The 26,949-nt window shown below is 44.6% G+C and overlaps 1 protein-coding gene across 2 annotated transcripts in view; it reads right to left on the bottom strand.

Moving 5' to 3' along the window:
* LOC141259322 (probable cation-transporting ATPase 13A4) overlaps positions 1-26,949 on the bottom strand; it is a 153,296-nt gene that overhangs the window by 4,024 nt on the left and 122,323 nt on the right. The window contains exons 23-29 of one of the 2 annotated variants that reach the window (XM_073675079.1): positions 20,566-20,675; positions 20,034-20,130; positions 19,099-19,171; positions 14,425-14,599; positions 4,489-4,661; positions 2,353-2,441; positions 443-523 (exon numbers count right to left, since the gene is read on the bottom strand). In XM_073675079.1, coding sequence (XP_073531180.1) covers positions 443-523; positions 2,353-2,441; positions 4,489-4,661; positions 14,425-14,599; positions 19,099-19,171; positions 20,034-20,130; positions 20,566-20,675 — 798 coding nt within the window. Of the gene's footprint in view, positions 1-442; positions 524-2,352; positions 2,442-4,488; positions 4,662-14,424; positions 14,600-19,098; positions 19,172-20,033; positions 20,131-20,565; positions 20,676-26,949 lie in introns of those variants that run through there. The other variant, XM_073675080.1, reaches the window with a different exon arrangement.

The following is a 26,949-nucleotide window of genomic DNA, read 5'->3' as shown; positions in this document are numbered from 1 at the left end:
TAGGGCCTTAAAATATGTGGGAGACTATTTATGGGGCCGTCATATTATGTGGAGGACTACTTATGGGGCCACGATACTATGTAGATAGCTATGAGGGCAGTATACTGTGTGTAGGGCTGTTTGGAGTGCTAGTGGGGGCCTTTATAGTGTGTGGGAACACTAAGGGGGCTTCAATATGGGCAAAATTACTTTGTAAGGTTTGCAAATTTGTAGTATATGCTTTTATGCACCCTAGCTGAATTTTTTTTAATTTTTTTTTATTTTGGGGTGATTAGAACTTTTAGGGCCCACTTAGGATTTTTGCTACAGGGCCCCATGATTTCTATGAACGCCGCTGACAAAATATATCCATCTAAGGCTAATAATAATAATAGCAATAAAAATAACAAAGATAACTGCATAGTTGAACTGTGTTAAAAGAAATAAAAATAAAAAGTATTACCTCAACTAGATATGAAACCACAAAAAGAGAAGCCACCATTATTATGGTATTCCACCTCCAGTAATACGGTGTACAGACAAGCTGTGTAGGAAAATAAACAACAATAATGTTATATGTTTCATGTTTCTAGCAACTAACATAATTGTCACTTACGTCATTTGCTGGCCTAACTAGGGTGTAACAACACGATTATAGAGAAGTAAAAAACTAAACAACATTTACTTAGTAGAAGTTGGATAGACAACACAAAGAAAAATAGCCTCTGTAAGGGCTGTTTCACTTGTCCTGATATTTCCGGTACTGGAAAAAACAGTACCGGAGATATCCGTGTCCGTGTGCACCTGTGTGTCACACGTGTGCAGCATCAGGAGCACATGTACCGGCGCTTGGGAATCAGTGTACATTCAGCGCTGTTCCCAAGCGCCGGGTTCTAAAAGCTGCCCTCATCATTATCCCCTGCTGGCTCTGCGATTAGAACGGGCAAGGGACAATGATGAGAGTAGCAGTCTGCTCCGGATGTCTCCAACTGTAAAAATAAGAATAAAATAAAAAAATCCTTATACTCATCTGTCCAAAGTTTCCCCTGCTGTAATCCATGCGGTTATGGATTCTCCTCGGCTCCTCGACGTGAGCGGTCACATGGATTACAGCGGGGGACACTTAGGACAGGTGAGTATAATGATTTTTTCATTTTATTCTTATTTTTACCTTTGGGAGACAACGGGAGCAGACTACTACTCTCATCACTGTCGTTTGCTCACGCTGATCGCAGCACAAGCGGGGTATAATGATGAGGGCAGCGTTCAGCACCTGGCACTTGGGAACAGCGCTAACTGTACAATGATTCCCAGGCACCGGTATGTATCACACTGATGACACACGGATATCATCCATGTGTCATCAGTGTGGGAGTTTTTGTGGCCATGCAGCGGGTAAAAAAAATGGACATGTCAACGTGTTTTGCCCACAGACACACGGTCTGTTGAAACAGGCTGACATATGTACAGACCCATTCATTTTAATGGGTCTGCGTGTGTCAGTGTCTCCAGTACATGTGTAAACTGTCACCACATGTACCGGACACACTGACATGTAAAAAAGCCCTAAAGTAACATAAGTTCATCTGAACCTATTTACAAGTATATATATACTGTGTGTATGATATATAATATATATATATATATATATATCTGCCAGAGATAGCGACACTATCCACTGAACATAATTCACTTTTCAAAAATGAAATACCATAGACAAGCTGAGCCGCTCCATTTACCAGATCCCAAGGGTTGCCCTGGCTGTCACACTTAAGCCCCTGTACAGGGAGCTGGACTTACACAGGGGCCCCTGGATTCCTGGGTTGAGGTCACAGAGACAGCTGGTGATGAAAGTTGGCAGAAAGAATAGTCTGGTACACACATGCAGGGACAAAATTGTAAGGCAGGAGAATAGTCAGTAAACAAGCCAAGGTTAAGATAAGGAAAATTCATTGGGAATGCAAGCAAAGCACACAGGTGTTCTCGAAATTAAAATGGTCAGTGGACAGCACGATTTCAGGAGCTCAAATCCGCCCACGCAACATAGAAGACAGCAAACACTGACAGAAGTTAACTCTTGAACTCCCAGCCTGAATGTAACTACAAATCCCAAAAGACACAGAACGAAAATTGTTGGCCCATGTCGCCCACAATGTAAGCCCGGTACCGCCCGGTGACAGAAGAAGAGACAGAAAGGGCAGGTACCAATACCGATGTCACATCAGTGTTTTAATCCCCAACATTTAGAAGGCAGTGTATAACCAAGAAAAAAATCTTTAATATTAGTTACTGTAAGTTAATGGAATAAGCAAAAAGGACAAATAAGCACATTACTCTTTATATAGCATACATAAATTTAACAGTGGTTCTCACCTCCATATTACGATACACGGATTCAATATTCGCAAAATAAACAAATAAATAGGCAACTAGTTGTGCAATCATTATTATGGTAAACACATCTACAAAAGAAAAAAGGAAACATAAAACGTTGAAAAGTTATAATGTAGATTAATACTTTAGATTCCAGTCTAGAACAATTGTGGCATCATTGACCTGTACAATAAGAAGATGTAATGTATACCTCCTGCTTGGAATATTGTAGCAAAAAATCAATACATATTATTTGTTATTTTTACATCTAATACATATAATCGTCTTATCCCGTCTGTCTGTCTGTCCTTCTGCCCAGGAAATCCCGCGTCGCTGATTGGTCCGGCTGCGGCCAATCAGCGACGCGGGATTTCAGAAAAAGATGGCAGCCGTTAGCGGCTCATGTGCCGCACGGAGGTCAGCGGCGATGCAGCTGGGAGATGACCGGCGCCAGGCGGTCATCTCCTGGCTGCTCGCAGCAGAACTACCCCGACCGGCGGCGCCGCTGACCTTCATGCAGATACCGTCGGGAGATCAGCGGCTAGGGCCGCTGATCTCTTGACGGCAAGTGTGACCGGAGGACAGGGGAGCGGCACCGCCGGTCGGGATACTTCTGCTGCGAGCAGCCGGTCATCTCCCGGCAGCGGAAGTACCCGTACAAGGAGCTCCCTCCCTCACTAATATGATTCGCTGATTGGTCGCAGCCGCCGGCCTTGACCAATCAGCGATATTGGCACCAAATTTAAACATCGCTCTGCTGATTGGTCGCGCCCGTGACCAATCACCGATATTGGTGCGAAATTTCAAACCCCGCTTCGCTGATTGGTTGCGCCCAGCCGGCCACGACCAATCAGAGAAGCGGGGTTTGAAATCAGCGAGATTGGCGCGAAATTTAAAACACCACTTCTCTGATATTCTAGAATACCCGATGCGTTAGAATCGGGCCACCATCTAGTATTTTACATAAAGGCTTATTATTTCTTCATAGCCACTAAGAGATCACATATACTCACAAATAGATTCACAGTAGGTTTATATGTTTGTATTTAAACTATGATTTTTTCCATGTTTAGCTGCCTAACTGAAATCAGCCAAGCTGTGCTTATTTTTATATATTGTTTGTGTTCTATGTTGCCTGTTTATCACATGTTTTTTTAAATGAATTTTATTGAGTTAAGTTAATCAACATTCCAATGTGTTCACCGGATTGACAGCAGAAAAAGTAGTCACTTCCTAGTACTAGGCATTATGATTAAGGGTTCACAGACACCTGAAAAGCATTGATGCATGCTTTCTAAGCTGTACCGCTGACTTTGTATGTCCCTGAAGTATTTTTGTGAATAAAACATTCACTGTTCATGAAGCTGGATTTCTCCTATTTCTTGAAATATAAACCTTAGTCCAAAAATAAGCCCTAGTTACAATCAGGGCAGGCGTTAGGGGAATGCAAACTGGGCAACTGCCCAGGGTACCACTCTCTCAGGGGCCCCCAGCATTTCTATTCCAAGGTTAAGACTACTTAAGCACCTTTGGTGATTTCATGGTCATTTGAATGTGATATCACCAAAGGTCTTTTAAGTGCAGGAGTCTAGAGGAAATGAAGAGGAAAAAGGCTGGTAATAGGGGTCAGTGCCAGGGTGTAAATTGGAAAATTGAGCAATTGCCCAGGGCTTGCATTCTCTTAGGGAACTCCAGTAATTGTATTCAGAGGTTAAGACTACTTAAGGACCTTTGGTGATATCACAGTCATGTGACCATGATGTCACCTAAGGTCTTTTAACTGCAGAAGTCTAGAGGAACTGAAGAAGAGACAGGCTAGTATGTACCGTATGGGTAAAAACATGTGTATACTTAGCGTGTGCGTGTATACATGTGCATGTGCAGTGTGTGTTAAAGATATAATTATATATATAATTATATTTGAAGAAATGTAGATTTTTTTGTTCAAGAATAAATGTGGATGTTGTTCATGGAGAAAAATAAGACACTCCCTGAAAATAAGCACTAACCCATCTTTCAGGGCAAAAAATATTATAAGACCTTGTCTTAATTTCAGGTAAACACAGTACTACTTTGGATGGTCCTGGACACAAATATTACACAATAATTGCTTTAATTGTCACATTTCATACGTACAGTTAGTGTAGATTGGCTTTCTGAAAGGTCGCCCCTTACAAAATACGAATTCTAGAATAATGAGATTCATCCCACTTATGAACCACATAGTGGTCGTTAAAAAATTTCGACTAACCAACATAGTCTCATCTATAGTACTGTTCAGCGCACTGTGATTCGAAGTAAGACATCCACTGCAAAAGAGAATGAATCCAAAAATAGGTAAAAAAATCTATAAACATACTACAGTGCAAAAGTTTTAGGCAGGTGTGAAAAAAGTGCTGCATAATAAAAATGCTTTAAAAAATAAAAGTGTTAATACTTTATTTTTATCAATTAACAAAATGCAAAGTGAATTAACAAAATAGAAATCTAAATCAAAAGCAATACTTGGTGCGACTGCCCCTTGCCTTCAAAAAAGTATCAATTCTTCTAGGTTGACTTGCAGTAAATTATTGAAGAAACTTGGCAGAGAGGTTGTTCTAAATATCTTGGTGAACTAAACACAGATCTTCTTTCAATTTAGGCTTGAGCAAATTCTTCTGTCTCTTCATGTAATAAATACAGACTTCATGATTTTGAGAACAGTGCTCCGTAGGGGTGATATCATCACTTCCAGAACTTTGTTATTGTTTACACTAAAGATTGTTCTTAATGACACCTGCCTCAAATTTTTCCACAGAAATGTATACATATACAATATATTCAAAAGTTTGCACACACCTGTTTATGCAATGGTTTTCTTTATTCTTATTGAAATGTGCACATTTTAGATTCAGACTGAAGGCAGTAAAACCGCAAAGACCAAAAATTACCTTTGCTGTGAAGGATAAGTTAATCAAATATGCAAATGAACAGCACTTCAGACACAGGCCCTGATAGATGATGCACAGACATCAAGTAGCAAACATTTATCAACATCAACTGTCCAGAGGAGACTGTGAGAAAAAGGCCTTTATAGTCAAATTGCTGCAAAGAAACCACTACTGAGGACCACAAACAAGAAGACAAGAAGAGACAAGCCACACAAGGACTAGACATTAGATCACTGGAAATTTGTCTGAGGAGTCAAAATTTGAAGTTTTTTTTTATTTGCACCAACTGCCATGTTTTTGTGGGATGTTGAAAAGGTGAGTAGATGGTTTCTACATATGTGGAGCCCACTGCGAAGCCTTCAGTTTGTAAATACAATGTACACATTTCAATTTAGAACACAGGAAACCACTGCCTGCGCAGATGTGTCCAAACTTTTGACAAGTACGGTATATAATTTTATTAACAATGTATGCTAGCTAAATTATATAAGTACCATAACTTCACTGCACATTCCTAAAATATTGCACTAAAAGGAGCTTTATTTTGTAGTTCCACAGTGTTTTTGAAAATTAATTCAGTACTGTACGACGTTTCGACTCTCCTAAGTCTTCGTCATGGTGTCGCATTATTGGAATTGAAGAAACTAGGGTTTGAATGTAGCTGTGTGACACCCCAGGGGTCTGGTTGCCACAGTGATAGAGATATTACGTCTGAGAGCAGGTGGGAGGTCTCTTGGTCAGGAATCCTATGCATACCACACCTCCTGCCCAGTCCTGGGAGGGGAAGAACTTCCCCTATATAAAACTGGGGCTGAGGCAGGGTTAGTTAGTTAAGAAGAGGAGCAGCTATAGGAAAGAAAGATCAGGAGCTCAGTGGGAGCAGTGCTACAAGGAATCAGGGGCTGGCAGCTGAAGAGCTCGCCCTGATTGAAGAGTTACCACCGGACCCGGAGTCCGAGGCTGTGGGGACTAATCCTTACCCAGCAGCAGAAACCGACCGGCAGGGGATTTCAGGTCCTCTGGCCAAGAAACCCGAAGGCACGGTCACACGCGTGGGACCAGCACCGCCGTCGTGGAGCGGAAGCCACTAGAAGGCCCCGAGTCACCGGCCATACGGGTGAGCACCACACGGTACACTCAGGGACGTGGGCTACTTTTACCCGCCTCTAGCAAGGTAGCCAGAAGAGTACAATTAGTTGGGGAGGCCTACAACTCCGCCTGGCCAGGGGAAATCCCATCTGCTCAAAGACTGACCAGGCCCCAATCGCTAGCCAGTACTCCGGGAGGGTCTACCTTGTCACCAGTAAAGACCCAAAACTACACCGCACCGTCTCTGAGTGGTTCCTGCTACCCCCTTCATCCACGTCGGCTGCCCTGAGGCCATACCCCTCCCGTTGGGGGTTATACCATCCACGCTGCACAATCCTTCCACCGGCCTCAGCGGTCTGCCCTGCAGCGGCAGCTCCATAGCTGCATTCAACGGGTGGCGTAGTCGTCCAACATCTACTGCTAATATACTGCCACTCAGTTTGACTCCCTGGGCACGGACCGGGTCACCGCCACGAGACTACTACCCCCAACAGGCCCGGCTCCGGGTAGTCCCCGCGTGCGCAACGCTACACCAAGTAGGCCCAGGGGCGCGTCAACTTTTGGCGTAGTCGGTAGTATTTCGTGCCCGCAACCACCGGGTACTGCGTGCCTGAAAGAGACTGTTCAAACTTACCAGTGGTGAAGATTCCCGCCATCCGCGGAAGATTCCCGCCATCCGTGGAGGTTTCCCGCCATCCGGCGCCATCTTCTACCTTCTTCCCGCCATCCGCAAAGTTTTCCCGCCATCCGGCGCCATCTTCTGCCTTCTTCCCGCCATCCGTGGAGTTTTCCCGCCATTGGACGCCATCTTGAAGGCACCGCGCCGGAAGAAGAGGGGCGTGGACTCCGAAAGCGCGCGAGAACTGAAGCCCCGCCTCACGTCAGGACGTTGCGTAAGGTCCTGGAAGGAGCCCAGCAGACGCTGACGTCACAGGAGCGCGACGGAAGGTCCTCAACCCTGACGATCCACTGCGGAGCCGCGGCCTACGGAAGAGGATCATCGCAAGGTAGGCCACGGTCCACTAGGGGGGAGAAAGATGTCGGATACGGAGGAGAGCTTCACTGCCTCAACCCCCGCCAGCGCCACCGCTGCTGCAGTCATGCCTTTCACCATGCCCTATATCCCGGGAGCAGCCTGGCTACCCCAATACTCAGGGGAGTCACATACCCTGAATGACTTTAAAGAAAAGCTAGATAGCCTCTTCCAGGTGTACCCCCTCACAGAAGAGCAAAAAGTGAGCATCCTAGTGGCCCAACTAACCGGGGCAGCCCAAAGGGAGGTAAAGTCCTGGCCACCTGGGAGGAGGACTGTCGCAGGGATACTAACCCGGCTGAGGGACACCTTTGATACCCGCACCTCAGCCGAGATTAAGCTTAGATTCTATGGGTGCAAACAGCGAGCACATGAGAATATAAGGGACTATGCACTAAACCTACAAGAGGCCCTGAGAGCCATTAAGCAGACCGACCCTGACGGCGTGGGAAACGAGGACAGGCTGTTGACTGAACAATTTATAGAGGGACTATATTGCAATGCCCACCGAACCCAGTTGCGGGCAATGGCCTTACAGGATCCTCATCTGGACTTTGCACAGTTCAAGGACAGAGCCATCCGGGTGCTCCGAGAACCGGCACCGGGTGGCGTTGTGACCCACAGGCGCCCTACTACCACTTACCACCAGGAGGCGGCGCCCTTGTCGGCAGGGCCTGTGGGAGCTGATGCGCAGGCTTTGAACAATGACCCGGCTCCAGACCTGCACCATCAGGTCCAAGAGCTAGCTAAAAGCGTTGCTGCTCTAACCCGAACTGTGCAGTCTTTACAGGTTTCTACTCCAGGGAAGATCCAGCTGGCATCCGGACCGGAGGACATCCCGTGGCGTCGACCAAGGAGGACCCCACCGGCCAGAGGAAGACCCAGCGACCGGTACAACGAGGATGGACAACCTATCTGCCGCCGCTGCAATCAACCCGGACATATGGCAAGGTACTGTCCTTTAAACTGGCACAACCTGGGGTAGAGGGCCAACCCCCAGGAAAAAGATCACCAGGCCCATCGAACTGGCGCGACAAATATGTGGGAGGACGTCCAGTCTTGCCTGTGGTACTGGATGGCATCCCTATGAGTGCCCTACTGGACACCGGGTCACAGGTCACCACCATCCCGTACGTGCTGTTCAAGCAGTACTGGAATGACTCGGATATAACCTGCTATCCAGACGACGACTTGAGTATCATCGCCAGTAATGGTCAGCCCGTGCCACAGATCGGATTTAAAGAAATGACCATTAAAATCGGTAGAGTCGAACTGGCAGCACAGGGACTGATCATTGTAGACATTGACAAGCGCGAGAGTCACCCAAAGATAACTCTAGGAACTAATGTGATTGAAAATTGTCTTGCAGAGGTGATTTTCATTTTACAGCAGGTTGCCAAGAACGCCAGCTCCGGCCAGCAGCGAGTGCTCCAGAAAGAGATCCGGGCACTGATGCGACGGCAACAGGTGGAACTCTCTGATGGTGAGATTGGTAGCGTAAGAATGTGTGACCCTTTCCCTATTGCCATGCCCCCGAAAAGTGAAATGATGATTTGGTGCCGGGCAGCTATTGGTCTGAGAGGTAGAGATTACCAGGCCATGGTAGAACCAGTCTACTCAGACAGTAGGCCCACCATTTTGACAGCACGGGGGGTAGTTGATGTACGCCATGGGAGGGTGCCCGTTCGTACAATAAATATCGGGAAAAGGGAAGTATACCTGCCCCGGTATGCTACGCTAGCCAAATTATATACTATCAACCAAAATTCTATACAGTCTGTGGAACCCTTGCCTCCATCTCACCCGGAGGAAGGTAACGGCTCTACGAAAATAATGGAGGATTGGTGTCAGCAACTACATTTGGGTACTGACTCCACTCCCTCCCACCAGAAACAGGGAGTCTACCGGGTGGTTCGAGAGTACGAGAGAGTGTTTAGTAAACACCCGTTAGACTTCGGGCGAGTCAAGGGGGTAGAACACCACATCCCCACGGGAGACCATCCTCCCATAAAAGAGAGGTATCGACCCGTACCCCCTGCACACTACCAACACGCCAAGGGGATGCTTAGAGACATGAAGGAGGCTGGGGTAATCAGGGATAGCTGTAGCCCCTGGGCAGCTCCACTAGTCTTGGTCAAAAAGAAAGACAACACCATGAGGATGTGTGTAGATTACCGGAAAATTAACCGTATCACACACAAAGATGCGTACCCCTTACCAAGAATAGAGGAGTCTTTGGCTGCTTTAAAATCTGCTAACTTCTTCTCCACCTTGGATCTCACTAGCGGGTACTGGCAGGTTCCTGTAGCAGAGGCGGACCGGTAGAAGACCGCATTCACCACCCCGATGGGACTTAGCGAGTTTACCTGCATGCCGTTCGGACTCTGCAACGCACCAGGAACCTTCCAGCGATTGATGGAATGCTGTCTGGGACACCGAAACTTTGAGACGGTCCTGTTATACCTGGACGATGTCATCATCTATTCCAAGACCTACGAGGACCACCTGAAACACCTGGCGGAAGTGTTCGAAGCTCTGGCAAGTTACGGCCTAAAGGTGAAACCCTCCAAGTGTCACCTCCTGAAGCCAAAGGTGCAGTACCTGGGACACGTGGTGAGTGCTGACGGAGTTGCTCCCGACCCTGATAAGATCACCGCAATTAAGGAATGGCCAAGACCCTCCAGCGTAAAGGAAGTGAGGCAGTTCCTCGGGTTGGTAGGCTACTACCGAAGGTTCATTCCCGGTTTCACCAAAAAGGCAGCTCCTATGCAGGACCTCCTGATAGGCCAGTCCAGGAAGGCCAAGAACCAGAAGCCACCCTTCAGATGGGAGAAGTTGGAAGAAGAGTCCTTCCGCCAGCTGAAGATGGCCCTCACGGGGGATGAAATCCTGGCGTACCCGGATTACAGCCAACCCTTTATCCTCTACACCGACGCCAGTAACATCGGGCTAGGAGCCGTACTATCCCAGATCCAGCAGGGGAAAGAACGGGTAATTGCTTACGCCAGCCGAAAACTGCGACCCACCGAAAGAAACCCTGAGAATTACAGCTCATTTAAGCTAGAGTTCCTGGCAGTGGTGTGGGCAGTCACCGAACGCTTTAAGCACTACCTCGCTTCTTCCCGGTTCACCGTGTACACGGATAACAACCCGTTGACACACCTGGACACTGCAAGACTCGGTGCCCTAGAGCAGAGATGGATGGCCCGCTTGTCCAACTATGAGTTTACAATCAAATACCGGGCAGGACGCTCCAATACCAACGCAGACGCCCTGTCCAGGATGCCAAACCTACCGGACGTAGGGGAAGATTCAGAGGAACTGGAAGAAGTTGAACTCCCCGCGTTCCACCGTCATGGGACTATCCAGTATTCCCACCGTGTAAGGAGTAAGCAATCCGCTACGTTCAACCCATTACCTCATTACAACTGGGCGGAGACGCAAGACAGTGACCCTGCCGTCCGACTGGTAAAGGAGATGCTGACTCGGCCAGATGCACGCCTTGACCCAGACGCTCCGGAGGAAGCCAAGCAACTGTGGGCTGAGAAGAGTCGACTGTTCCTTTACAAGGGGAAGTTGTGCCGCAGAATGGTTAACTCACGGACGCATGAACTAATCTGTAAGTAGTGGTGCCAAGAAGAGACGCAGCTATGGTGATGGAGGCATACCACGACGGAGCTGGGCATTTCGGATGGAAGAAGCTGGAGTTCCTGCTGCGCGGGCGGTTCCATTGGGTAGGCATGAGAGGAACCATCGAGAGGTGGTGCAGAGACTGTGGCCCATGCAACTTAAGAAGGAGGGACCGTGCCAGCCAGAAGACTCCCCTGCGGTCCATCATCACCCGACAGCCACTGGAACTGGTAGCCTTGGATCATGTAAAACTGACCCCAAGCAGAAGTGGCTACGTCTACGCGTTAACCATCGTGGATCACTACTCCCGGTTCTTGGTTGTCATCCCCGTCAAGGACTTAACGGCTCACAAAGCAGCTAGAGCCTTCCAGCAGCACTTCTGCCGTCCGCATGGATACCCGGAGCAGGTGCTGACGGACCAGGGGCCTGCCTTTGAAGCGGAAGTCTTCCAGGAGTTCTGCACCCTGTATGGCTGCCGGAAGATTAGAACAACACCCTATCACCCGCAAACTAATGGACTTTGTGAGAAAATGAACCAGGTGGTGATAGATCTTCTGAAGACATTGCCCCTGGAAGAACGTAGTCTGTGGCCTGAAAAGCTGCCCGACCTGGTGGACCTATACAACCACATCCCTGTAGGTTCCACCAACTGTACCCCGGCTTACCTAATGAGGGCAAGACCTGGTAAGCTTCCTGTTGATCTGGAGATGGGAGTCCTGACACCCGAGGACACTTCACCAGAAGCAGACTGGGACACAGAGAGGCAGCAGCAGTACCGGAAAGTACAGGAGAGCGTGGAGCGAAGTCTCTGTCAAGCTAGGGAAAGACAAGAGAAAACTTACAACCAGTATGCTCCCGCTGTTCCCCTGGTGCCCGGAGAGCAGGTCTTGAAGAGGAAAAGACGGCTCCACAAGTTGGACGACCAGTGGGAGAAGGACCCGTACACCGTACTGCCCTCAAGCCACGACAACCCAAAGATCTGTACAATCAGTAAAGACGGAGGGGAAACCACAGCCATTGTATCCCGGGATCACCTGAAGAAGTGTCCCGAACAGCTACGGAACCCTGAAGAGGAACAAGAAAACCCTCGACCCGTAGAGGAAAGGGAAGATATGATTAGTACTGTGCTTGGAGACTTCCCTCGGTCTTGGACTCAAGTCAATGGTGCTGTTGTGGTACCCGTCCTCACGTTCCTCCAACCAGCATCCCAAGTGCCTACGGAGACACAGGTAGAGCTGGAAGAACAGCCGGTCCAGGAGGCAGAAGACCCCACACAAGCAGACCAGGAGAATCAACCCTCTGCTTATAGTGAGCCTGCCATACCCCTAGTGAGCCAAAGAGTCCGTAGACGGCTGCCCAGTTTACCCTTGACAGCTCCTATACCCTGTAGCTCAGGACCAGTCAGCCAGCTCCGTAGGTCCACTAGGTTCACTAGAGGCCAGTTGCCCATACGGTGGAGGATCTAAATGTTCAAGCTATTTTATTAATGTTTACCTGTTTATTGTTGCTTGTGTATAATTTTGTGTTTCTAGTTATTTGTAGGAGTCTTTGGTGGATTTACCGGGAATCCTTTGTACATAGTTGGAGCGTAACCCAGGACGGACTAAAAGACTGATAAGGACTCGGGGCAGGACAGACCCCTACCTGGTTACGTCTCCCTGTTTTGGTGAAATGGACACCTTTGTTTTCTTCAAAGACTGCACCCGGTTGCGGACATGCCGTAACCATCCTAATGTGTTTTTCTTTATTGTACTGTTTTTGTTTTTACAAAAGTATGTTTAGTCCCGGAGTACTAACTTTCACTAGGGGGGAATGTGACACCCCAGGGGTCTGGTTTCCACAGTGATAGAGATATTACGTCTGAGAGCAGGTGGGAGGTCTCTTGGTCAGGAATCCTATGCATACCACACCTCCTGCCCAGTCCTGGGAGGGGAAGAACTTCCCCTATATAAAACTGGGGCTGAGGCAGGGTTAGTTAGTTAAGAAGAGGAGCAGCTATAGGAAAGAAAGATCAGGAGCTCAGTGGGAGCAGTGCTACAAGGAATCAGGGGCTGGCAGCTGAAGAGCTCGCCCTGATTGAAGAGTTACCACCGGACCCGGAGTCCGAGGCTGTGGGGACTAATCCTTACCCAGCAGCAGAAACCGACCGGCAGGGGATTTCAGGTCCTCTGGCCAAGAAACCCGAAGGCACGGTCACACGCGTGGGACCAGCACCGCCGTCGTGGAGCGGAAGCCACTAGAAGGCCCCGAGTCACCGGCCATACGGGTGAGTACCACACGGTACACTCAGGGACGTGGGCTACTTTTACCCGCCTCTAGCAAGGTAGCCAGAAGAGTACAATTAGTTGGGGAGGCCTACAACTCCGCCTGGCCAGGGGAAATCCCATCTGCTCAAAGACTGACCAGGCCCCAATCGCTAGCCAGTACTCCGGGAGGGTCTACCTTGTCACCAGTAAAGACCCAAAACTACACCGCACCGTCTCTGAGTGGTTCCTGCTACCCCCTTCATCCACGTCGGCTGCCCTGAGGCCATACCCCTCCCGTTGGGGGTTATACCATCCACGCTGCACAATCCTTCCACCGGCCTCAGCGGTCTGCCCTGCAGCGGCAGCTCCATAGCTGCATTCAACGGGTGGCGTAGTCGTCCAACATCTACTGCTAATATACTGCCACTCAGTTTGACTCCCTGGGCACGGACCGGGTCACCGCCACGAGACTACTACCCCCAACAGGCCCGGCTCCGGGTAGTCCCCGCGTGCGCAACGCTACACCAAGTAGGCCCAGGGGCGCGTCAGCTGCTCTGCAGCTTCAGCTTTGATGTGAAAAGAGAGATGCTGTGCAGCACTGGGAGACTCAAAACATCTTATATAGTCACCCACAGTACTGAATTATTTTTCATATACCCTGTGAAATTACAAAATAAAGATCCTTGTATTTGCATCATTTTGGGAGTGTGCAGTGAAGTTACTTACATGTGTCAAGGGACCCATTCTGATCAGCTTGCACTCCCATCCCATTGACAGAGTGCACCCCACATTATTCTTATATGCTAGCAATATTATTCTATACTGTGTACAGTAGTGGTATAAATTAGTTTCATAATTGTTTATCTTTTTAAAAACGTATTAGACAATCTCAGCTTACAGGGGTTATGTTTTATGTTCCATTAATTTACAGGGTAGCCATCTAGCCAGGACTAAAGAAATGTATTATTCTTTGTGGAGAACATAAATTTTGCATAATGGTTAGTGAAAAGATTAAATTCACCAATACTTCTGCGAATTTAAAAAGTCAGTTTTTCTGGTGTCATTTTGTTTAGAATATAATAAATACTAACACAACCAGCACCATCCTATATCTTATCTATAGACTGAAACTATATAAATTTACCTGAAAACATCATAATCATCATAGAATGGCTGCTGCTGGACCACTGTGAAAGCAATTGTTTGCACAACCAAAGTAAAGATGGTGTGCAGAACCATAGACAATAACAAAGGTGGAGAAATAAGCTGTCCAGAAGGCCGATAAGGAGCCAATTTCAGAGCTGGGCCAGTAAAACTCACTGAAAAAGAATATTATCCCATAAGTAAGTGGCAGTAAAATTTATGTGTAACACACAAATTTCCATCAACCATCTACTTTGATATGGCGTAGATGTAATTGACTTCCTTTTGCTAAATACTGAAAATACAAAATATTACAGAGAGAGAGAGAGAATTGATTCAAAGAAAATGGAATTAGCCTTAGTTTCAGAAGCATTTTTTTATATTTGCTTCGCTTCAATCCAGCAAAATGGCAGCTAGCCGACCTTGTGTTGTAGGGTTAGGAAGGGATAAAAAAATAAATAAATACAAAATCTCTTTCTGTTTCTCACCTGTCCTGCTGTGCAGATCCCTCTGGCTCTGGTCACTCTTCAAGGCTCTTCTGCAACTCCGGTGTTGATTAGGACTAAACACTTTGACTAGGTGTTATGCGTTATGAGTCCAAAAAGCCATGATGAGTGACTGGAGCAAAACACGCTGTGCAGTGGGATAAGTGAAGGCCAAGAAGAGGTAAGTTTTGTGCTAATTTTCTTTTAACCCTTTGTCTATTGTGCTCCATGGTCTGAGTCGCCTCAGAGAATATTAAAAGTTTAGATGTGAAAACAATCTAATTTAGGTAGATTTGCTCATTACTAATTACTAATATCAGAAATCACTATTAAAAAAAGATAACTTTTTAGCTTCAAAAGAATTAAGATACCTACAGTAAGGAAAATAAGTATTTGATACACAGCCGATTTTGCAAGTTTCCCTCCTACAAAGAATGGAGAAGTCTTTAATTTTTATCGTATTTATACTTCTACAGTGAGAGACCGAGTCTAAAAATAAAAAATTAGAAAAACACATTGTATGATGAAATAAGTATTTGATCACCTATCATCCAGCAAGAATTCTGGCTCTCACAGACCTGTTGGCCCACCTACTCTACACTCATTACCTGTATTAATTGCACCTGTATTAATTTAATTTGTTACCTGTATAAATGACTCCTGTTCACACACTCAATCAATCACACACCAACCTCTCCACAATGGCCAAGACCAAAGAGCTGTCAAAGGACACCAGGGACAAAATTGTAGGCCTGCACAAGGGTGGGATAAGCTACAGGTCAATAATAATAATAATAATTTTTCTTTTTAGACCGCCAACATATTCTGCAGCACTTTACAATTTTAGGGGGGACTTATACAGATAATACAGATGTTACAGAATAAGCATAACTCATATCAAAAGGAGTGAGGGTCCTGCTCGCAAGCTTACAGTCTATGAGGAAATAGGGGGGACACAAAAGACAACATGTACATATGTTGTATAATACAGCCATAATATACTAAAAAGGGTATGTACATAACACTACATGAACTGGTCGCCAGCCAGTATGTGTACAGTACAGACAGAGGCTATTAAATATTAAGTGCATGGATGGTATGAACATGATTTTGAAGAAAATTTTTATATGGGCCAAACTAGGACAGTTAGATAAGTAAGTATGTTGAGGCGATAGACTAGTCTAAAGAAATGGGTTTTTAGGGCACGCTTAAAATTGTGGATATTTGGAATGCACTACCCAGGACAATTCGATTAATTCTCAAGAATTGGTGCAGCACGTGAGAAATCTTGGAGACGGGAGTGGGAGGTTTGGATTATGGAGGAATTTAGTTTTAAGTCTTTGGCAGAATGGAGGGCATGGGTAGGGTGGTAGACTGAGACGAGGGAGGAGATGTAGGGGGGTGCTGAAGCATGGAGTGCTTTGTGGGTAACAATGATAAGTTTATATTGAACTCTCTATTGGATGGACAACCAGTGCAATGACTGGTACAGGGAAGAGGCATCGGTGAAGTGGTTGATGAGGAATATGATCCTGGCTGCTGCGTTCAGGATAGATTGGAGAGGGGAAAGTTTAGAAAGAGGGAGACCAATTAGTAAAGAGTTGCAATAGTCCAGATGAGAATGAATAAGAGCTACAGTAAGAGTTTTTGCCAAGCCAAAGGTAAGAAAAGTTCCGATTGTAGAGATGTTTTTGAGGTGTAGATAACATGAACGAGTGAGTGATTTGATGTGAGGAGTGAAGGAAAGATCTGAATCAAATATGACCCCAAGACAGCAGGCTTCTTGCTGGGGAGTAATGGTGGAGCCACAAACGGAAATGACAATATTGGGCATAGGTAGGTTAGTGGAGGGAGGAAATACGAGTAGTTCAGTTTTTGATCGATTCGGTTTTAGATAGAGGAAGGACATAATGTTAGAGACGGCAGAAAGACATTCACTGGTATTTTGTAATAATGCAGGGGTGATGTCCAGAGAAGAGGTGTATAATTGGGTGTTATCAGCATAGAGATGGTACTGAAAACTGAATCTGCTGATTGCTTGTCCAATATGAGCAGTGTATAAGGAGAAACCAAGGGGGCCTAGGACTGATCTTTGAGGAACCCCGACAGTAAGGGAAGGGGAAAGGAAGGGGAGCCAGCAAAAGACACAGAGAAGGAGCAGTCAGAGAGATAGGAGGAGAACCAGGAGAGAGCAGGGTCCTTGAGGCCAATAGAGTGGAGCATAGTGAGCAGGAGCTGGTGATCCCCAGTGTCGAATGCTGCAGAGAGTTCCAGGAGAATCAGCAGGGAATAGTGACCATTAGATTTAGCTGTTAGTAGATCATTAGAGACTTTAGTGAGTGCAGTTTCAGTAGAGTGTAAAGAGCGGAAACCAGATTGTATAGGGTGAAGAAGGGAGTTATCTGAGAGATAGCAGATTAGATGGGAGTGGACCAAGCAAAGAGTTCCAGGAGTTTAGCGATAAAGGGAAGATTGGAAACAGGTTTGTAGTTAGCAGTGCAGTTCTGGTCAAGGGGTGGTTTTTAAGTAATAGATGTATGCTGGCGTGTTTAAAAGAGGAGGGAAAAATACCAGATGAGAGGGAGAGGTTGAATATTTTAGTTAGGTGAGTGGTGACAGTTGGACCAAGGGACTGAAGGAGATGTGAGGGAATAGGGTCACAGGTGCAGGTGGTAGGCTAAGAACATGCAAGGAGCCTGATCACTTCTTCGAAGTCAGAAAGTGAGCAAGAAACTATGTGAGAGAGCAGCAATGGAGGTGGTGTCCGACCACTGGATACATGTTTCAGTGCGAGCCACAAGGTTGAGGGAATTTGAGAGGAAAAACTCATGGATGTAGGAGAGTTTATTACTTGCTGACCGCACGTTCGAAAGGGCACAATTGAAAGAGACAGAAGGTATGCAGGGAATACTAATGAGATTAGCAGGGTTTCTGAATGTATCAGGGAAAGTGTTAGTGTTATTATTACAAGAAGGTCCTGGATTAGGAGAAATATCACCTGCGACTAAGAGAAGGAAAATAGAGAGCGTGAGCAGATGGTTGAGTGATTTGTGAGAGTGTTTCTTGTGTTGTATGGTGGGAATGAATGGGTCTGTGAAGAGAGTATGACAGCTGTACATAAAAGAAGAGAGGGGTTAATATGGATGAAATTAAATAGGCAAGCTGCTTGGTGAGAAGGCCACAACTGTTGGCACAATTATTAGAAAATGAAAGAAACACAAGATGACTATCAACCTTCCTCGGTCTGGGGCTCCATGCAAGCTCTCGCCTCGTGGGGTAAGGATTATTCTGAGAAAGGTCAGGAATCAGCCAAAAACTACATGGGAGGACCTGGTCAGTGATCAACCATTAAGCATGGTGGGGGAAGCATCCTACTTTGGGGGTGCTTTTCTGCAAAGGGGACAGGACGACTGCACCGTATTGAAGGGAGGATGTATGGGGTCATGTATCACAAGATTTTGGCCAACAACCTCCTTCCCTCAGTAAGAGCATTGAAGATGGTAATGGTTGGGTCTTCCAGCATGACAATGTCCCAAAACACACAGCTAAGGCAACTAGAGTGGCTCCGTAAGAAGCATTTCAAGGTCCTGGAGTGGCCTAGTCAGTCTCCAGACCTCAACCCAATAGAAAATCTTTGGAGGGAGCTGAAACTCAATGTTCCCAGCTACAGCCCCGAAACCTGAAAGATCTGGATATCTGTGTGGAGGAGTGGGCCAAAGTTAGTCAAGAAGTACTGAAAAACACCTGACCTATATAATTGCAAACAAAGGTTTCTGTACCAAATATTAAGTTCCTCTTTTCTATTGTATCAAATATTTATTTTATGCAATAAAATGCTAATTATTTATGTAAAAATCATACAATGTGATTTTCTGAATTTTTTTTTAAGATTCTGTCTCTCACATCTGAAGTGTACCTACAATAAAAATTCCAGACCTCTCCATTCTTTGTAGATGGCAAAACTTGCAAAATCGGCAGTGTATCAAATACTTATTTTCCCCACTGAAGATATACAGTGAAGATGTAAAATTTATGTAAAAAAATGACTATAGAATATTATAGCTACTATACATTATTTTATTGAAGTGGGTAAGAAATGTGTGAACACAGCTTTAGCATAAAGTACAATGAAATTATATTAATTTCTCTATATACACTTATTTTTGATGGATTTCTTTCAACATACTTACTCGTTAAAGTGACGGCAATGGTGATAGCCACATCTTGCATTAGATAATGACGAACTCCAAGAACCCTTTGTTTCTGCATAAAAAGAAAAAAAAGTTAAAGGTTTAAACTTTTCATACAAAACTAGAGCAAAAAAGATTGCCTAAATTGTTAGAGCAATATTATTATGCAACCTGTAATATTATTATGCAGAACTCTTTATTGTATGTTACGCATCTACAAAGTTTGTTTTTAGGTGTAATGTGCCCATTGTGCATGCACTATTGCTGAAGCTCTCATATGAGGGCCTAGTATTGTTTTCTGATAATTCTCTAGTTAGAAAAATGGCAGAAATGCTAAAGGCTTATTCACTACATTGAAAATTATCACCTGTCCACTGTATATGCTCTTATCATTCTTTATTCTTAATAGGACTGTTGGGAAGGGCCAAACTCTACTCAGCTATCTCCAACAATCCCACAGAGAATGAAGAGAGCATTGACATGGTAGTCTTAAAAAAAAGAAGAAAGAAAAAATCCCTTTATGCCCTACTATACCTCCGCATTTGTTTCCCTCCAGTCTCCTCACTTCCTCTTCCAATGGGGGATGTTACACGACCACTGCAGCCAATCAGCTGTCACTGATTGGCTGCAGATAAAACATTTTGTTTGAAGTGGTGAAACTGTACCAAGCATAATCTGTCTTTTATAACAAAAAATGTTGTAGCTTCTAATAAATTCCATGCCAAAGATGCAAAACGTGCTTGTAAATACCAGAGTAATAGAAACTGTAGTAGTAAAGCAGTAGTAATGATGATAGCACCACTACAAACAATATAAAATTACTAGTAGATGTTACAATAACATTAGGTATTTAAAAGAAAAATTCCGAACGGTTATATTAAGGTACAACCAATAAAGATAGCATCAATTTAACATATTATAATATGTGATCATACCCAAAACAGAATCAGAGCACATATGAATTCAATGATAGCATACATTGCTATATACTTGAACACGCAGAATGAGGTTACAAGACAGTTTCTTCCTTCTCTGAAAAGTAAAATAAATAAATGCTTAACTAAATAGAAATAAGTGACAATTTATTAGATTTTATTTACCAATGAATTAACTGCCATACTTTTATCTTGAAAGTAATAAACATTTTTATCGTGAAGATAACTAGTGGTGTTTTGCTAGAATGAAAAGCATATTGTAGACAATAGTTGCTAATTTATATATGATCTACTAGTACTATAGTGTCAATCTTGTGCCTCAGAATAACATGAATGCTATGAGACTAGAAAACATCTGACCTGACTATCACAAAACTATTTGTTTTTAGTCTCTTAAATGGAGTACCTATTGTTTAGACTTTTTAATAGCTAAAAACAGTGGCTGCAAAAACAATACAAAACACTAGGGATGATCCTTGATAAAACGGTAATTTCTATAGTTATTAGATGCCTTCACTTTAGTAAAACTCACTTGATCAGTTTTGGCACACATTCGATATTGGGGATTTTTGAAGTAAATGGTGAGGCTACAGATGCCTCCAGTTCAGATAAAGAGATTCCAGCATGAGCCACCTTTAAGGCCTGAAAAAAACAACACGACAATGTTGAATATTACCAAATATTTTGACCATGCCATATCCCTCTCACATGCTGTTTGTGACAGCAGGTATTGTTGCCATCTTCATGCATATGAAGTTCATGCAGAATGCTAAATTATTCTTAATTAGTGTTGAGCGAGTATGTTCTGGTCCGAGTATGCTCGGGCCGAGCTCCGAGAATTTACAGCTGCTCGATGATATGGTTGAATCGCTCCCCTGTGCATGATTTGCAACTGTTTGACAGCTTTATTACATGGGAGGAATGTGTAAGAAATAGACATTCCTCACGTGTAGTAAAACTGTCAAACAGTCGCAAATCATGCACACGGGAGCGATTCAACCATATCACCGAGCAGCTATAAATACTCGGAGCTAGCCCGAGCATACTCGGCGAAAGGGTTAATAGAACATACTCGCTCAACACTATTCTTAATCTGAAATTGTTGCACTGATGCATCATCCCCTAATTCTCTTGTAGTTATCAGTAAATGGCTCTATATTTATTATAGCTCAATAAAGATCCACATAATGTTCTGACAGCAAGAACCAACATAGTGTGGTGCAGTGAGGGGTATGGTGCTGGATGGGAGATATATTCCTTCCAGCAAGTGCCTTTTGCACTAGTAAACAGCATAGAAGGAGGTGAAGACCTGGCCTGGACCTTCTCTTCCATTCTGCGTTTTTGGGGCAACGCCCAGATTTCATAGCTGAAGCACTTAAGACAGCATAAATAGACAGCCAGATCTCCTCAGTGTGTGTTGGTGGGTGGGAAAGAGCTTAGGGGTGTTGTGTGGCAACATCAGACATGAATGGGCTGGTACATCTGGGCCCTAACCTATGTTGTTGAAACAAGCGGACTTTTGCTTTGTCTGATGTAAGAATGTTTTTTTATCTGCAGCCAGTGTGAATAAAACACTGAGTTTGAACAGAAAACCTGCATGTGCCTCTTTACTGCATCCCTGCCATTGCCTATCAGAGCCAATCTCCACAATAGTTAATAATTAATTTACTTAAAAGGCTTATCGAGACTTTTCACGAAAGTGTACAATTACTCTACATGACTGCAGACTTGTGAATCCTCCCAGTGTGTGCTGGCAGTGAGCCTGAAGAGTCACGTGACTAAATATGAGATATGCCACATTCCAACTAGGCGTGTGTAGTAACGCTCACTACAAGTGAATTGATCGAGGCCGTGCACGTCTAGTCGGAATGTGGACAGGAGTATGTACAGTACAGACCAAAAGTTTGGACACACCTTCTCATTTAAAGATTTTTCTGTATTTTCATGACTATGAAAATTGTACATTCACGCTGAAGCAGACATCAAAACAATGAATTAACACATGTGGAATTATATACTTAACAAAAAAGTGTGAAACAACTGAAAATATGTCTTATACTCTAGGTTCTTCAAAGTAGCCACCTTTTGCTTTGATGACTGCTTTGCACACTCTTGGCATTCTCTTGATGAGCTTCAAGAGGTAGTCAACGGAAATGGTTTTCACTTCACAGGTGTGCCCTGTCAGGTTTAATAAGTGGGATTTCTTGCCTTATAAATGGGGTTGGGACCATCAGTTGTGTTGTGCAGAAGGCAGGTGGATACACAGCTGAAAGTCCTACTGAATAGACTGTTAGAATTTGAATTATGGCAAGAAAAAAGCAGCTAAGTAAAGAAAAACGAGTGGCCATCATTACTTTAAGAAATGAAGGTCAGTCAGTCCGAAAAATTGGGCAAACTTTGAAGGTGTCCCCAAGTGCAGTTACAAAAACCATCGAGCGCTGCAAAGAAACTGTCTCACATGAGGACCGCCCCAGGAAAGGAAGACCAAGAGTCACCTTTGCTTCTGAGGATAAGTTCATCCAAGTCACCTGCCTCAGAAATCGCAGGTTAACAGCAGCTCAGATAAGAGACCAGGTCAATGCCACACAGAGTTCTAGCAGCAGACACATCTCTACAACTGTTAAGAGGAGACTTTGTGCAGCAGTTCTTCATGGTAAAATAGCTGCTAGGAAACCACTGCTAAGGACAGGCAACAAGCAGAAGAGGATTGTTTGGGCTAAAGAACACAAGGAATGGACATTAGACCAGTGGAAATCTGTGCTTTGGTCTGATGAGTCCAAATTTGAGATCTTTGGTTCCAACCACCGTGTCTTTGTGCGATGCAGAAAAGGTGAACGGATGGACTTTACATGCCTGGTTCCCACCGTGAAGCGAGGAGGAGGAGGTGTGATGGTGTGGGGGTGCTTTGCTGGTGACACTGTTGGGGATTTATTCAAAATTGAAGGCATACTGAACCAGCATGGCTACCACAGCATCTTGCAGCGGCATGCTATTCCATCCGGTTTGCGTTTAGTTGGACCATCATTCATTTTTCAACAGGACAATGACCCCGAACACACCTCCAGGCTGTGTAAGGGCTATTTGACCGAGAAGGAGAGTGATGGGGTGCTACACCAGATGACCTGGCCTCCACAGTCACCAGACCTGAACCCAATCGAGATGGTTTGGGGTGAGCTGGACCACAGAGTGAAGGAAAAAGGGCCAACAAGTGCTAAGCATCTCTGGGAACTCCTTCAGGATTGTTGGAAGACCATTTCCGGTGACTACCTCTTGAAGCTCATCAAGAGAATGCCAAGAGTGTGGAAAGCAGTCATCAAAGCAAAAGGTGGCTACTTTGAAGAACCTAGAATATAAGACATATTTTCAGTTGTTTCACACTTTTTTGCTAAGTATATAATTCCACATGTGTTAATTCATAGTTTTGATGCCTTTAGTGTGAATATACAGTACAATTTTCATAGACAAACTTTTGGTCTGTACTATACAGTTATATGAAAAAGTTTGGGCACCCCTATTAATCTTAAGCTTAATCTTTTATAAAAATTGGTGTTTTTGCAACAGCTATTTCAGTTTGATATATGTAATAACTGTTGGACACAGTAATGTTTCTGCCTTGAAATGAGGTTTATTGTACTAACAGAAAATGTGCAATCTGCATTCAAACAAAATTTGACAGGTGCATAACTATGGGCACCCTTATCATTTTCTTGTTTTAAATACTCCTACCTACTTTTTACTGACTTACTAAAGCACTTTTTTTGGTTTTGTAACCTCATTGAGCTTTGAACTTCATAGCCAGTTGTATGCAATCATGAGAAAAGCTACTTAAAGTGGCCGCTTGCAAGTTGTTCTCCTGTTTGAATCTCCTCTGAAGAGTTGCATCATGGGCTCCTCAAAACAACTGTCAAATGATCTGAATACAAAGATTATTCAACATAGTTGTTCAGGGGAAGAATACAAAAAGCTGTCTCAGAGATTTAACCTGTCAGTTTCCACTGTGAGGAACATAGTTATGAAATGGAAGAACACAGGGACAGTTCTTGTTAAGGCCAGAAGCGGCAGGCCAAGAAAAACACCAGAAAGGCAGAGAAGAAGAATGGTGAGATCAGTCAAGGACAATCCTCAGACCACCTCCAGAGAGCAACAGCATCAACTTGCTGCAGATGGTGTCACTGTGCATCGGTCAACTATACAACGCACTTTGCACAAGGAGAAGCTGTATGGGAGAGTGATGTGAAAGAAGCCGTTTCTGCAAGCACGCCATAAACAGAGTCGGCTGAGGTATGCAAAAGCACATTTGGAGAAGCCAATTTCTTTTTGGAAGAAGGTCCTGTGGACTGATGAAACCAAGATTGAGTTGTTTGGTCATACAAAAAGGCGTTATGCATGGCGGCAAAAAAACACAGCATTCCAAGAAAAACACTTGCTACCCACAGTAAAATTTGGTGGAGTTTCCATCATGCTTTGGGGCTGTGTGGCCAATGCCGGCACCGGGAATCTTGTTAAAGTTGAGGGATGCATGGATTCCACTCAGTATCAGCAGATTCTTGACAATAATGTTCAAGAATCAGTGATAAAGTTGAAGTTACGCAGGGGATGGATCTTTCAGCAAGACAATGATCCAAAACACCGCTCCAAATCTACTCAGGCATTCATGCAGAGGAACAATTACAATGTTCTGGAATGGCCATCCCAGTCCCCAGACCTGAATATCATTGAACATCTGTGGGATCATTTGAAGAGGGCTGTCCATGCTCGGCGACCATCAAACTTAACTGATCTGGAATTGTTTTGTAAAGAGGAATGGTCAAAAATACCTTCATCCAGGATCCAGGAACTCATTAAAAGCTACAGGAAGCGACTAGAGGCTGTTATTTTTGCAAAAGGAGGATCTACTAAATATTAATGTCACTTTTCTGGTGAGGTGCCCATACTTATGCACCTGTCAAATTTTGTTTGAATGCAGATTGCACATTTTCTGTTAGTACAATAAACCTCATTTCAAGGCAGAAACATTACTGTGTCCAACAGTTATTACATATATCAAACTGAAATAGCTGTTGCAAAAACACCAATTTTAAGAAAACATTAAGCTTAAGATTAATAGGGGTGCCCAAACTTTTTCATATAACTGTATATAGCATACTTTCATGATAAACCTGTTCAACCCCTTTGAAGAATAACCGTACTTTCAAGTAACTTTTCAAAATAAGCTGTTCCGTATGTGTACATGAAGAATAACATTATCTTTGGCTGTTATATAACTTTCGTGGGAGGAGAAAATATCCCAGCATCAATATGTGTTCATTAGTGATGAGCGAGCACTAAAATGCTTGGGTGCTCGAATCTCGGGTCGAGCACATTGGAATACTAGGGTGCTCGACCCGAGCAACGAGTACAATGTAAGTCTATGGGAAACTAGAGCATTTTTCTGGCTGTACCCCCCCGGCAGTCTGCAGAAGGTCAAAAATTGCCCAAATCGATGGGAACAGTGCTCAATTAAACGTCAGGTAGGCAGAATATATAGGCAGACAGGCAGGCAGGGTATATAGGAGGGTGCATGAAAAACATAGCAGGGCACTTGGAACACACTAGTGCCCTCCGATTTTCATGCACCCGTCTCTTTAAAAAAGCCGGCCGGCAATTCAGCAATGGCATACACCGGTACCCGACAATTTAGAACAGAAAGAATAAAGCATCACACATAGATTAGATAGATAGAAACATGTTAGTCACATATATAATAAGTACAGTGACTCCCACGCTGTCAGTGACGTGCATGAAGTGAGCTGAGTTCATTGGACATGAACTCGGCTCATCTGGATGCCATCACAGTGAGACACTGAGGAGCTTCACTGAGGAGCTTCTCAGTGTCTGCGGCATGGCAAGCTGAATGGCAGCGTTCTGCTACGATCCAGCCTGTCATGTCAATGTAGCAAAGCTGAAGGTCTCCTGGGAACCATGGAAAGGTAAGGATGAGGTTGGTTTATTATTTTACTTTTATTGCAGAAGACATTGGCTTCAGCTGGAATGGGCGATACGGTAAGTAGGGTTTAATTTAGAACATTAAAGGAATGTGTCTTTATTAGTGTTGAGCGAGCATGATCGACACTGCTCGGTACTCAACCGAGCATCTCACTACTCGGGATGTTCGGCGAGCATCGAGCATTTCCGGGTTACCCGAGCTCCCGCCCTGCACGTTTGGCGCTCTTTACAGAGCCAATGAACATGCAGGGATTGCAAGCCAGTCACTGTAATGCCGCAGCCATGTTGTTTGTGGGCATTACAGTGATTGGCTGGCCGCACAGCGTCACCTCGAGTATTTAAAACCGGGCGCCGCCATCTTGGACACAGTCGCTCCGGATCAGACAGTGTAGGAAGAGTGCTGCTGACCTAGGGAGAGATTTCTACTGCAAAATAGGTAGTGTAGGGTCTCTAAAGTCTGCCAAATCAAACAAACAGTCCTTCTCAGGACTAATATCCATCCCAGATATCAGGCAGGCAGGCTGTATGGGAGACGCAGTGGTTATACCAGCAAGCGCTGCATTACAGTCCTGTGTGCTCCTGCTGGTCAAATTGCTAGACATATTCCCCGGTCTCAGGGGCCAGGAAAAATCCTTTTTTTTTTCATCTAAATGCTGTATTTTTTTTTTCCTCAGTCAGACTGTCCAAATACGCATCTTATTAACCTTTTGGTATTGCTCCCCCCCACCCCCCAAAAAAATTGAGTGTGTCTGTGACTGTTCAGACACCAATATATCTGTTTAAAAAAGTCTGGTTTATGCCAGTAAATTAGAACTGTGGTTTTGAAGTTCCATGGTTCAAATCTCTGTATTATCCAGCTTTCGGTATTTTTTCCGTAAAGAAAAACAGTAATAGTGTCTCCCTGATTGTTCAGACACAAATTATCTATTTG

This window comes from Phyllobates terribilis, unplaced genomic scaffold, assembly GCF_046119375.1.
Source record: "Phyllobates terribilis strain yellow unplaced genomic scaffold, ASM4611937v1 Scaffold_3__8_contigs__length_932513732, whole genome shotgun sequence".
NCBI classification, from domain to species: domain Eukaryota; kingdom Metazoa; phylum Chordata; class Amphibia; order Anura; family Dendrobatidae; genus Phyllobates; species Phyllobates terribilis.
This window is presented reverse-complemented; position numbering and strand designations above follow the sequence as displayed.